At 51.1% G+C, this 13,192-nt stretch overlaps 1 protein-coding gene across 1 annotated transcript in view; it reads left to right on the forward strand.

Moving 5' to 3' along the window:
• Positions 1-1,586: 1,586 nt before the first annotated feature.
• Positions 1,587-13,192, forward strand: part of LOC133353274 (adenylate cyclase type 3-like) — a 40,130-nt gene continuing 28,524 nt past the window's right edge. The window contains 5 exon segments of the mRNA XM_061569383.1: positions 1,587-2,225; positions 4,629-4,778; positions 8,967-9,097; positions 10,358-10,469; positions 11,771-11,898. Of these exon segments, the coding sequence (XP_061425367.1) occupies positions 1,587-2,225; positions 4,629-4,778; positions 8,967-9,097; positions 10,358-10,469; positions 11,771-11,898 (1,160 nt within the window).

A 13,192-nucleotide genomic window follows, 5' to 3' on the forward strand; every position in this document is an offset into this window, starting at 1 on the left:
TCAGGGGCGTTGCTGGGCTCGGTGCTTGCCCGCATGACACAACATCAGCCCCACGAGCCACAACTCCGGGCTCACGTCTCTTTATATTTAATTTTGTTCGCTTGGAAGGTTGGCCTCGTGGTTGCTGGGTGACAGCTTCGCGTTACCACCACGCCGCAACCTTCCCCGCGATGATCATCACACCCAGGTGGGGCCACGGGGTGGGGCTGTTGTGGGTGGTGGTGGTGGTGGTGTGGGTGGTGTCTCAAATGAGAGGACGCGCAGAATTGAAGGTGGTGTGTTCTTTTTTGGTCAAACCGCAAAGCTGGGATTGCAAGATTGGGATGGGATGGCGGGGATTTAAAGAGATTGAGATTGCAACAGTGGCGTTGTAAGACTGCAAGGGTTTGGCAATTGCAAAAAGCCTCGTTTCAAAACTGGCTTTTTCGAGAGACTGATTGCGAGACGTGGATTTCAAGAGACTGATTGCGAGACGGGGATTGCAAGACTTGGATTGAAAGAGGCTTACGAACACATCGCTGGCACCGGGGAGCTATTGCCAGGCCGATTGATTCCGTACACCGCCTGCCCCTGGATCGTCTGACAATTGGTCCGACGATTCGGGGGAAGGAGCGTTCGCTATTCCGGCTGCTGAGCGCGTGGACAGCGCTGGAGTGTCGAGATTCTATGGGCAGTGGTTTGAGACTGCGTGTGGAGGGCCGGGATCGCATTGGAACCTACTCCAGCAAGCAGCCAGGGTCCTGGAGGAGCTAGTGGGTGAGAGGTCCCATCGTGACCACCATCATCATCGTCGGCTGCTCATAAAATCTGCGTAGTCTTCATCTTTGCCGCCTCCATCATCATCTTCATCGCCTTCGTTGCTGTGATTGTCTTACCTTTGATTTCCCTTTATTGTTTAACGTAAATATAGTTTCGTTCAATCGTGTTATTGTTCTTCATACTTTATTGTTGTTATTGATTTATTCGGCTGTTAGAAATCCTTTCAACTGTGTTCGTTTCTTTCATCATCATTGTCATCTCTTGCTATTGGTTTTCCTCTATTTTTTTTAAAGATCTTCGCTGTTTTTCATCATCATATATTATTTTTAATCAGCCTCATTGTCATCTTTTATTTTCGTCACCATCATCATCATCACACTCGTCATCACCCTCTATTCGCATAATCATCGCGATCCAGAAAACTAACCACTGATTGGCGCGGTTGGCTACGTACGGTGTGAAAGAAGTTCAACTTACATCTCGCGTCCACTCAAAGCAGTCGTCATCATTTACAACTCCAAAATCCACACACAAACCACCACCAATACCGCCAGCACTACCACGAGTACCACCTCCACCAGTAGCACCAGCAGCACCAGTAACAACATCACCACCAGCACCACTCAGCATCACTATCACCACCTCCACCAGTACCACCACCACCACCACCTCCAGCACCACCAGTACCACCACCAGCACCACCAGTAGCACCAGCTGCACAAGTAACAGCATCACCACCACCTCCAGCACCACTCATCACCACCAGCACCACCTCCACCAGCACCACCACCAGCACCCCCCCCCCCGCCCCACGCCAACCGAGCACGATGGCCAAGAAGCGCCTCATGTCGGAGAACGAGTTCGCCACCGAGTACTCGCTCGAGTACTCGGCCGAGCGCTCCGCGTCGCACCGCGGCGTCTTCGCGTGCTGCTCGCGCCTCGTGCCCTTCGTGCGTCTCACCTTCGAGCCGGCGGCCGTGGAGTCGCTCTACCAGGGCTACTTCCGACGCCAGCGCGCCGCCACCCTCACCGTTCTCGTCGCCTTCGTCGCCCTCTTCGGCGCCTACGTCCTGGCCACGTGCGCAGCGCTCTACTCGCGCGAGAAACTCCCCTCGCTCGTGGTGGCCGCGCTGGGCGTGAGCGCGGGCGCTCCGCTGCTCGCCCTGGCGCGTCGAGGAATCGTGGCCGAGCGTGCGGCACCCTACGTGGCGTGGCTCCACTCCGAGGTGCTCCTCTACGCATACCTCGCCTCGTACGCGTCCGGCGGCAAGGGCGCGCAGCCGGCCGACGCGCTCGCGTGGCGCGTCTTCTTCACGTTCGCCCTCTTCATCTCGATGCCCCTCGCTCTGCCCGCGCTGTCGCTGCTCGCGCTGCTGCCCAACGCCCTCTACATCGTCGTCGTGGCACTCGCCGCCTCGCTGCACGAGCCGCGCGCAGACACGGAGCCCGCCACCCTCGTGCTCCAGGTGGCCCCGCGGCGCGCGCGCGAGACCCCCTCCCCACCATCCACCCACCCCGGTGTCCCTCTGCACGTTCGTCCGTCGGTCCGTTTGTCGGTCTGGCTGTGCGTCTGGCTGTTGGTCCGTCTGTCTGTCTGTTGATCCGTCTGTCTGTCTGGCTGGCTGACTGTGCGTCTATTTGGCTATGCGTCTGTCTGTTGGTCCGTCTGTCTGTCTGGCTGTCCGTCTGTTGGTCCGTCTGTCTGTCTGTTGATCCGTCTGTCTGTCGGTACGTCTGTCTGTCTGACTGACTGTCGGCCTGGGTGTCCGTCTGTTGGTTTGTCACTTTGTTTGTCTGTCTGTCCATCTGTCCGTCCGTCTGTCAGTTCGTCCGTCTGACTGGCTGTCCGTCTGTCTGTCTGTTGATCCGTCTGTCTGTCTGACTGTAACGGGGACCGTGAGGGTGTCGGTGGGGTAAGTGGGGAGTGGGTTATGATTAGTCGCGACAAGTCTATCCAATTCAAATGAAACGTCGGTGCCGACTTCTCTACCCATTCCGCGACTTCGCCCGACAGGAAACTGCGTGGCCGAATCCATCAAAGGAAACTCATTGCCCGCAACCCTGAACCCCTCTCTAACGCTCGCTTGCCTGGACCCCTTTGTCTCCGAGCCCCCCCAAGTTGTCCATCGCAGAATTCGCGTTGGACACTGCTGCTTTGAACGCGCGCCTTTGCGCGCACGCCACCGCCACTCGTGCCAATTAAATACATCCCAGGCAGTAGCGTGGGGGGCAGTGGGGGCGAGGGGGGGCAAGGGGGTGCCTTGCCCCCCCCCCACCCACCCCCCTGGTGGCCAAAGCTACGAGTTGGGACCCCCCCCTCCCCCCCTTGATCACCACCTTGAAATTTGTTGTCGACTATTGCGGGGCCCCACCTCACCTATTGCCGCACCCCCTGATGGTGTTAGTGATTGATGGTGTTAGTGACTGATGGTGTTAGTGACTGATGGTGTTAGTGATTGATGGTGTTAGTGGCTGATGGTGTTAGTGACTGATGGTGTTAGTGATTGATGGTGTTAGTGGCTGATGGTGTTAGTGGCTGATGGTGTTAGTGACTGACGGTGTTAGTGACTGATGGTGTTAGTGGCTGATGGTGTTAGTGGCTGATGGTGTTAGTGACTGATGGTGTTAGTGACTGATGGTGTTAGTGGTGTTAGTGAATGATGGTGTTAGTGACTGATGGTGTTAGTGACTGATGGTGTTAGTGACTGATGGTGTTCGTGAATGATGGTGTTAGTAGTGTTAGTGACTGATAGTGTTAGTGACTGATGGTGTTAGTGACTGATGGTGTTAGTGACTGATGGTGTTAGTGACTGATGGTGTTAGTGACTGACGGTGTTAGTGACTGATGGTGTTAGTGACTGATAGTGTTAGTGACTGATGGTGTTAGTGACTGATAGTGTTAGTGACTGACGGTGTTAGTGACTGATGGTGTTAGTGGTGTTAGTGACTGATAGTGTTAGTGGATGATGGTGTTAGTGATTGATAGTGTTAGTAACAGATGGTGTTAGTGACTGATGGTGTTAGTGACTGATGGTGTTAGTGACTGATGGTGTTAGTGGCTGATGGTGTTAGTGATTGATAGTGTTAGTGACTGATGGTGTTAGTGACTGATGGTGTTAGTGGTGTTAGTGACTGATGGTGTTAGTGGATGATGGTGTTAGTGATTGATGGTGTTAGTGGCTGATGGTGTTAGTGATTGATAGTGTTAGTGACTGATGGTGTTAGTGACTGATGGTGTTAGTGACTGATGGTGTTAGTGACTGATGGTGTTAGTGGCTGATGGTGTTAGTGATTGATGGTGTTAGTGACTGATGGTGTTAGTGACTGATGGTGTTAGTGACTGATGGTGTTAGTGGCTGATGGTGTTAGTGGCTGATGGTGTTAGTGACTGATGGTGTTAGTGACTGATGGTGTTAGTGGCTGATGGTGTTAGTGACTGATGGTGTTAGTGACTGATGGTGTTAGTGACTGATGGTGTTAGTGACTGATGGTGTTAGTGGCTGATGGTGTTAGTGACTGATGGTGTTAGTGACTGATAATGTTGGGAGGCAGTTACAGAAAACCTTCGTCATCAACTCAGCATCATCGTCGTCCCTTGGGGGGGTGGGTCGATAAAGTTGAGTAACACACAGTGGTGACTGGACATAGCACGTGCGAGCCATTAAGGAGCCCAACCAAACACGAATTTTCCATCTAAACAAAACACCGCATCCACATTTTGCTAGCCAACTCACGACCACCTCCCCTGACCTCAACCCTCCAACCCTCAAAGAGAACCAAACTCTTCACCTGTCCCCCTCCAACTCTATGATCGAACCCCGACTCCCGTGACCGTGACCGTGACTCTAACCGTGGTCCCTCCGGCGCAGCTGGTGGCAGACGCCCTGGTGCTGCTGTGCGGGGCTCTGGCCGGGCTGCTCGCCTACCTGATGGCGGACCGCAAGCAGCGGCGAGCCTTCGTGGAGGCGAGGCAGTCCCTCGAGGTGAAACTCAGCCTCGACGAGCAGAGGCTGCAGCAGGTGAGGGCTCACGCAACATCCCTGCCACCACCTGTGAACACCTGCACTTCCCTGTGACCACCTGCACCACCCTGTCACCACCTGTAACCACCTGTGACCACCTGCACTACCCTGTCACCACCTGTAACCACCCTGTAAACACCTGCACCACCCTGTAAACACCTGCACCACCCTGTGACCACCTGCACCACCTGTGACCACCTGCACCACCTTGTCACCACCTGCACCACCTGCACCACCTACACCACCTGCACCACCTACACCACCTGCACCACCTGCACCACCTACACCACCTGCTCCCTTGTGACCACCTGCACCACCCTGTCACCACCTACACCACCTGCACCACCTGCATCACCTGCACCTCCCTGTCACCACCTGTAGCACCCTGTCACCACCTGTACCACCCTGTAACCACCTGCACCACCCTGTGACCACCTGCACCACCCTGTGAACACCTGCACCATCCTGTCACCATCTGCACCACCTGTGACTACCTGCACCACCCTGTAACCACCTGCACCACCTGTGACCACCTGCACCACCTACACCACCTGCACCACCTGTACCACCTGTACCACTTGCACCACCTGCACCACCTGCACCACCCGCATCACCTGCACCACCTGCACCACCTACACCACCTGCACCACCTGCACCTCCCTATCACCACCTGCACTACCTGTGACCACCTGCACCACCTGCACCTCCTACACCACCTGCACCACCTGCACCACCTACACCACCTGAACCACCAGTGACCACCTACACCACCCTGTGACCTCCTGCACCTCCCTGTGACCACCTGCACCACCCTGTCACCACCTGCACCACCTGTAACCACTTGCACCTCCTGTGACCACCTGCACCACATTGTGACCACCTGTACCACCCTGTCACCACCTGCACCACCTGTACCACCTGCACCACCCTGTCACCACCTGCACCACCCTGTAACCACCTGCACCACCTGTATCACCCTGTAACCACCTGTGACCACCTGCACCACCTGTGACCACTTGCACCACCTGTCACCACCTGCACCACCCTGTCACCACCTGCACCACCCTGTCACCACCTGCACCACCTGTACCACCTGCACCACCCTGTCACCACCTGCACCACCCTGTAACCACCTGCACCACCTGTATCACCCTGTAACCACCTGTGACCACCTGCACCACCTGTGACCACTTGCACCACCTGTCACCACCTGCACCACCCTGTGACCACCTGCACCACCTGCACCACCTGCACCACCCTGTCACCACCTGCACCCCCCTGTCACCACCCTGTGACCACCTGCACCACCTGCTCCCCCTCTTCCTGCATGCTCCCACCTGCAATCCCTTCAACTCTTCTGCGCCGCCATGCGCAGCCTGCACCCGATGCTGTGCATCCTGGTGGTGATGCCCTAGGGCCTTGCGCGCAGGGAGCGAGTGTGTTGGGGCAGGTGTGACTCTCAGGTGCGCTAGATGATGCACAACGCTGCACGGGCAGGAAATGCTGCCTCTACGGATGTGATGGTGTCTGTCTTATTATAATTGTTGTTAATATCACTCACTCACTGGCCTCCCTCCCTCTCTTGCTCACCAATGCACTCACCTACTCGTTCGCCGATTAACTCGCCATCTCTTCCCCTTATTCAACGCGCTCATTCACTCACCTACTCGTCCATCCACTTCATTGCTTGCTCAACCAATTCACGAACGCCCTGGGCGATTTACTCACGCACTCAACCACCCCCGAACCAACCACTCACCCCCCACTCATCCATCCGTCGCCTCCGCCTCCTTGACGTTGTCACGCAGATTGTGTATCTCTAGACACCTGCCTTCACCTGTCTCTCTCTCTCTCAACATCTTCCCGGAAGCTCCTTCGTCACGCAATCTCCACCGTAGGACGTGCCCGATCTATCCACGTCTTCTGTCTTGTCTGGCTCGTCATCAACACGCGGCACCACCATCGCGCACACAGCCACAATACCACCTCGCTGACCTCGTCAAGGAGTATTAAACCATCAATCACGCAAACTCCGATCATCCTCGCAGCAGCAGCGGCAGCGGTGGCTCTTGGCTCACCGTCGAACAAAGACGGCGGTCACCGCATCGCGCGGCGCTTTTAGATGCGCTTCCGCGGCCGTCTGGAACGTTCTTCCTTCCGATATTAGCAAGCCACTGGAGCTACGCACTTTTAAATCATCATTTAGATTGCCAAACTCATTTCTTTAGAACTGCTTTGTCTTTAGTTTGTTGTTCTTCACCCCCCCCCCCCCCACCGGCACCTCCGATTAGCGCAGTCGGCTACGTACGGTGCGAAAAAAAGTTCAGCGTGCACACAGCGCCATCGCCTCGCATCCTTCCGTCCTCCTCCATCGGCCTTTCACCACCCCAGGATGTGCCTCATCCGCATTCTTCTGCCTCCTCCGGATCATCGTTCGCGAGACGCGTCTCCTCCTGAACCGATGTTCAAACTGGGTGTATGATGCTTTCAGACGGAGCCCGGCGAGGCGTCGATTTGTCGTGATTCGTCCGTGTCGCATTGCGCGCCCCGCCGGGTGTTTAACAAAGCGGAGCAGGCGCCTTCGCCTAGAGATCAGGGTCCAGATCCGTTTATGTTTGGGGCACGATTGGCAGCTAAATAAGTTACAAAATGATAATAATAACAATAACACATTGTCCTGCGGAGGGAGCTGGTAGGAACGTTGGGTTGCTCGGTCAATGGCCAGGGTCAACGGCGGCGTGGTGTATTCCGCAAATATGCCCGACTGTGAGGGCGGGCACAAGCCGGCGTGAGTAGGTTCAACGTTGAGTTTTATAAGGGCACCACGGGGTGACCAGCCCCTCCCCACCCAGCCCCACCCAGCCCCACCCTCCCCACCCAGCCCCTCCTCACCCTCCCCTCTCCACCCAGCCCCACCCCTCCCATTTTTGGATGCACGACGGACGGACGGACACAATAATCCCCTGTGGGCTGGTGGAACCAGGTGGTTCCTCTGCCTGTGTCCTCTCTTTGGAATTTTCACACTTAAATTCTAACTTAGCAATCTTTGAAATACGTAATCAACCGGGCTATGCGTTGCGTGTTGACCGACTCTCTGTGTTGCATTACATTACATTTAGATATTTTACTAGGTTATTTAATTTTAGTGTGTCTTTCTCCTAATTTTCAAGCTTGCGTGCCACGTCGTTGTCCACTCATTGACATGCTAATTTTTTCTCTGCCCCCTCCCTCTCTCCGCGCCCGCCCCCTCTCTATATTTAAGGCCCCGTCATAGATACGACCTCTCTCTTTGTGCCGATATGTGTTCTCTCTCTGTGTGTCCTTGTGATGTCTGTCTGCTTGTATGTCTGTCTATAGTTTTCTGGTTAGATTTGTGTTGCTATTTCTTTTATACCTGATGATGATTGCTTGTGTTGCAATCGAAACGTCGTAGTATGCTATTATTTAATTTATTATTTTATCTTTATACGTGACTTTACCGAAAGAACCAAAGAATAATTCCTGCAGTCACGAAAGCTCCAAAATTAAGACCCTACCAGTAATATTGCGCGGTTTAAACAATCTGCTGCGTCTTCTTGTATGTGCCCGTTTGAGTGTTTCCGTTCACGTATTTGTACACGCGTGCCGCCGAATATCCTCACAACATTTAGGCTCCCTTATTTCCCTGGCTTGCCAGCTTGTTATTGAATCCTGTGACTGTACACTGGAGATGGGCGTCCTCTGTGCTGTTGGGGGGGCTGTGTGGGGTGAGTGGAGGCGGGGTGGATGTCACCGGAGCCAGGGTAGGGAATTGAACTCCCAGCGCCTCCCTCGGTGGTGTCAACGAGGGATGAGAGCGATCCTAGGCACCCCGCACGCTACAGACGCAACCACAAGCAGATCTTATCGGGGTTTCTTTTTTTATTACAACGGCCCGGATCGCCAAGTGGCCCAGTAACAAACAGCACTTTTGAAGTTGTGAGGTCAAGGCTCTGTTCCTTGGGGCGAATTGATGAATTGGTGAGTGAGTGAATGATCAATGAACGAATAAGCGAGTGATCAAACGAATGCGCGAATGAATGACGGCTGTGACCTCAGGCTCAACGTCTGCTCTCTGTCCCGAATGAATGAAAGATGATTGCACTCAGCGAACAAGCGAATTCGTAAATGAACCAGCGAGCGAATGAACGACGTCTGTGACGCCAGGAACGACTGCTGCTGTCCATACTGCCGCATCACATCGCGGACGAGATGCTGACGGACATCAGGAAGGACAAGAGTCAGAACGACACGCAGCAGTTCAGCAGCCTCTACATGTACCGCCACGAGAACGTGAGGTGCGTGGGGCTGGGGGGGGGGGCTCTGGGGGGGGCGAGAGAGATGATGGGCGAGTGGTCGTCATGTGTATGCTGAACTTATTTCGCGCCGTACGTAGCCAACTGCGGTGATGGTGGTGGTGATGATGGGTAACTTCCGCAGTAGCGATGATGGCAACGATTATTAGTCGTGGTTTATGTTGTATTGTTGTTATTATAATTGATGTGTCTATGCGCGTTTACCCAGGAAGGCATCACCGAGTCATGTGACTCTTTTTTCAGGAGGGTCCTGCCAACTTGTGTCAGTCGGGATGCGATGGTTTCCGTGTGTAATGAGGTTGAGTGATGAAGCTGATATAGTAATATTATGAGCATGATGCTGATAAAGCAATGGTGATGATTGCATCTTAAGACAATGATGGTATTCTGTCCGCTGGTGTTGATGATTATGTCGATGGTGGTGGTGTGACCGGGGTAGTATAATGTTCGCTGGTGTTGATGATGATGATGTTGATGATGTTTATGATGGTGGTGTGGCTGGGGTAGTATTCTGTTTGCTGTTGATGATGGTGTTGATGATGATGGTGGTGGTGATGGTGGGGTAGTATTCTGTTCGCTGGTGATGATGATGATGTTGATGATGATGGTGGTGGTGATGGTGGGGTAGTATTCTGTTCGCTGGTGATGATGATGATGTTGATGATGATGGTGGTGATGGTATGGTAGTATTCTGTTCGCTGGTGTTGATGTTGATGATGTCGATGATGTTGATGATGATGGTGGTGGTGGTGTGGTAGTATTCTGTTCGCTGGTGTTGATGATGATGATGTTGATGATGATGGTGGTGTGGTAGTATTCTGTTCGCTGGTGTTGATGTTGATGATGTCGATGTCGATGATGTTGATGGTGGTGGTGGTGTGGTAGTATTCTGTTCGCTGGTGTTGATGTTGATGATGATGTTTATGGTGGTGGTGGTGTGGTAGTATTCTGTTCGCTGGTGTTGATGTTGATGATGATGATGTTGATGATGTCGATGATGTTGATGATGATGATGGTGTTGATGATGATGGTGTTGATGATGATGATGGTGGTGTGGCTGGGGTAGTATTCTGTTCGCTGGTGTTGATGATGATGATGTTGATGATGATGTTGATGATGATGTTGATGATGATGATGATGTTGATGATGATGATGTTGATGATGATGTTGATGATGATGATGATGTTGATGATGATGATGATGTTGATGATGTTTATGATGATGGTGGTGTGGCTGGGGTAGTATTCTGTTCGCGGACATCGTGGGCTTCACGCAGCTCGCCTCCGCGTGCAGTGCGAACGAACTCGTGCGTCTGCTCAACGAACTCTTCGCGAGGTTCGATCAGCTGTCCGACGTGAGCTCACACACTCACTCTCACACACTACACACAACACACTTTCAGAGCAGACTCTCGGGGCAAGTGCTGCTATTAGTAAACTTTATATTTGCATAATTTTAAAATGGGATCGAGCATGGGATTTAGTATGGGATTATTTTATTATGTTTTATTTTTATTATTTTTTTATATCCATTTTACGTGACTTTCCGAAAGAACCAAGAAGATGAATCCCTGCAGTCACGAAAGCTTTAAATCGAAATTTAGCATGAGATCGAGCATGGATTGGAAATCGCTATTTTATAGATTCTTGTTCCATAACTTCGTATATGGGCAAGCACATGGTTCAGAATAACCATATGTGGGCATGTGACATGTACTTTATCTTGTCTTAATTTAGACCTCCATATTTGACAGACTCATGCCATCGCTTTGCAGTGTTATGTTTCACATGGTCTGCAGTAGTTTCACAATAGGGGGCGAGGGGGTATTCTCACAGCCGAGTATAGTCTGTGCAGAGGGAACGATGTTGCTATGTGGTTGTACCCAATTATATTAAATTGTAAATATTTTAACTTAGGATAAGTTTGGGTGGTGACGCTTGAACACACATGGTTTCCTACTCCTTTTGAAAGACGTCACGGGGCCTTGAGCGTCCACTCTGAGTGAATGAGCGAATCAGGTGGCGCGTACGGTGAAGATTCACACGGCAATAAAACATAATAAAATAATACAATTCTCACGACGTTTCGGCCACAACGCAAGTAGCCGTCCTGTTCTTCACCCGAGGACGTCTGCTTGCGTTGTGGCCGAAACGTCGTGAGAATTGTATTATTTTATTATGTTTTATTTTTATTATTTTATTATCTCCCTTCTACGTGACTTTACCGAAAGAACCGAGAAGATGAATCCCTGTAGTCACGAAAGCTTTAAATCGAAACCAGGCTACAGTCTACATTTTAGACTACCAGTACACTCACCAAACGTAATAACCAGGCTACAGTCGACATTATAGACTGCCAGTACACTCACTCCGATTAAGAACCAGGCTAAAGTCTACATTCGTTTTTTTTGTTTTATTTTTGTATTAACTTTATTTTTATTTTTCTATCTACGTGACTTTACCGAAAGAACCAAAGAATACAAAGAATATGCGACTCGTGTCTTTAATTTTCCATTCATGAAGGAGAAGCTGCGCATGGGCCCTGTTCATGTTCTGATGCGATGATGTTTGGGTCTCGAATTATGATTGTTGATGATGGTTATGGTGACGACGACGACGACGATGATGCTGATGGTGATGAGGAATCTGTGGACAGAATCACAAGCAGCTGCGCATCAAGATCCTGGGCGACTGCTACTACTGCGTGTGCGGAGTGCCCGAATTCATCCCGGACCACGCGGTGTGCTGCATCAAGATGGGCCTCGACATGGTGGAGGCGATCTCGTGAGATACACACAGACAGACAGACAAGGGGAGGGAGGGGATGGGGCAGAGGGACAGACACAGAGAGAGAGAGAGGCAGAGAGAAAGCGAGAGAGGCAGACAAGAGGGGAGAGACAGATGGAAAGGCAGAGAGACACGGGCAGAGAGGAACGCAGAGGGATAGAGCGAGAGGCAGACAAGAAGGGAACAAGGCAGACAAGCAAGAGAGGCAGATGTGAAGGGAAGAAAGCACAGAGGCACAGACGCAGGATGCGATTCGAGGGAAGACATTGAAGTCGCAGGCACAGGAAGGCAGATACGAAAGCAGAAAGGCAGACAAAGAAGAGAGGCATGCAGGTAGGCAGATGATTACACTGGTCAACAAAAAAAAACTTTTTTTTCTGGCCTGGACTTTTACAGCTGTTTTAGACTAATGTCAGGGTGCTGATTCCAAATCTGATCTCAGATTTGCTCTATCACATCTCATTTTTATGCTATCGGCATACCCCATTTTCATTGATTTTACCCGAAATTAACTCTGTCACTTATGATTGCAAGTTGTTGCGAGTCAGTGACTGCTTTAGTGTTAAAATATGGTGCTGTATTTTTAGGATAGTGTGTTTATAATATCTTTTTATGTAGATATCAACATTCATTTAATATTTTTCTTCTGCAGTTTTTATTGAAAATGCAATATTTGATATCTCAAAAACCTGATGTGATAGACAGATTTGGAATCAGCACCCCAAAATTACTTTAAAACCGTTGGAATACCTTATGCCAGAAAAAGTGTGTTGAGCAGTGTTATTTGACAAGCAAGGACTGCCATGGCATAGAGGTGGCGGTTAGGCTCAGAGACGAGAAGGCAGAGAAACAGAGCAGGCAGGCACAAGGAAGCAGTGAAAACCAATTAATAACGTCACGGATTTGCACTTGCACCCAGGTGCATACGCGACGATTCATTAGCGCCGTAATTACTCATTAAGGTCTCAGACTCAACGGTATTCTGAATATGGGCGCATTATAAAAATGGCGTTGCGCATTTGATTACTTTGCAAGGTGCAGTCTCAATTGGTTCATTAACCTTTGTGCTCCCTAATTGGCTGAAGCTGGCCACCCACTGGACTTAGAATTAACTCGCCAAGTGCTTTGCATTAAAACAGAACGACTAGAAGCGACGTTCTGCAATGTCATCATCTCACTTAAAACGGTTAGTTTGTTGAATCACTACTCTTAGGTTTTTTCGGTAAAGTCACGTAGGTAAAAAATTAAAATAAATAATAAAAATAAATAAATATTTATATAAATAAAATAA

This window comes from Lethenteron reissneri, chromosome 43 (genome assembly GCF_015708825.2).
Source record: "Lethenteron reissneri isolate LAM-NWPU_2019-01 chromosome 43, ASM1570882v1, whole genome shotgun sequence".
NCBI lineage: Eukaryota > Metazoa > Chordata > Hyperoartia > Petromyzontiformes > Petromyzontidae > Lethenteron > Lethenteron reissneri.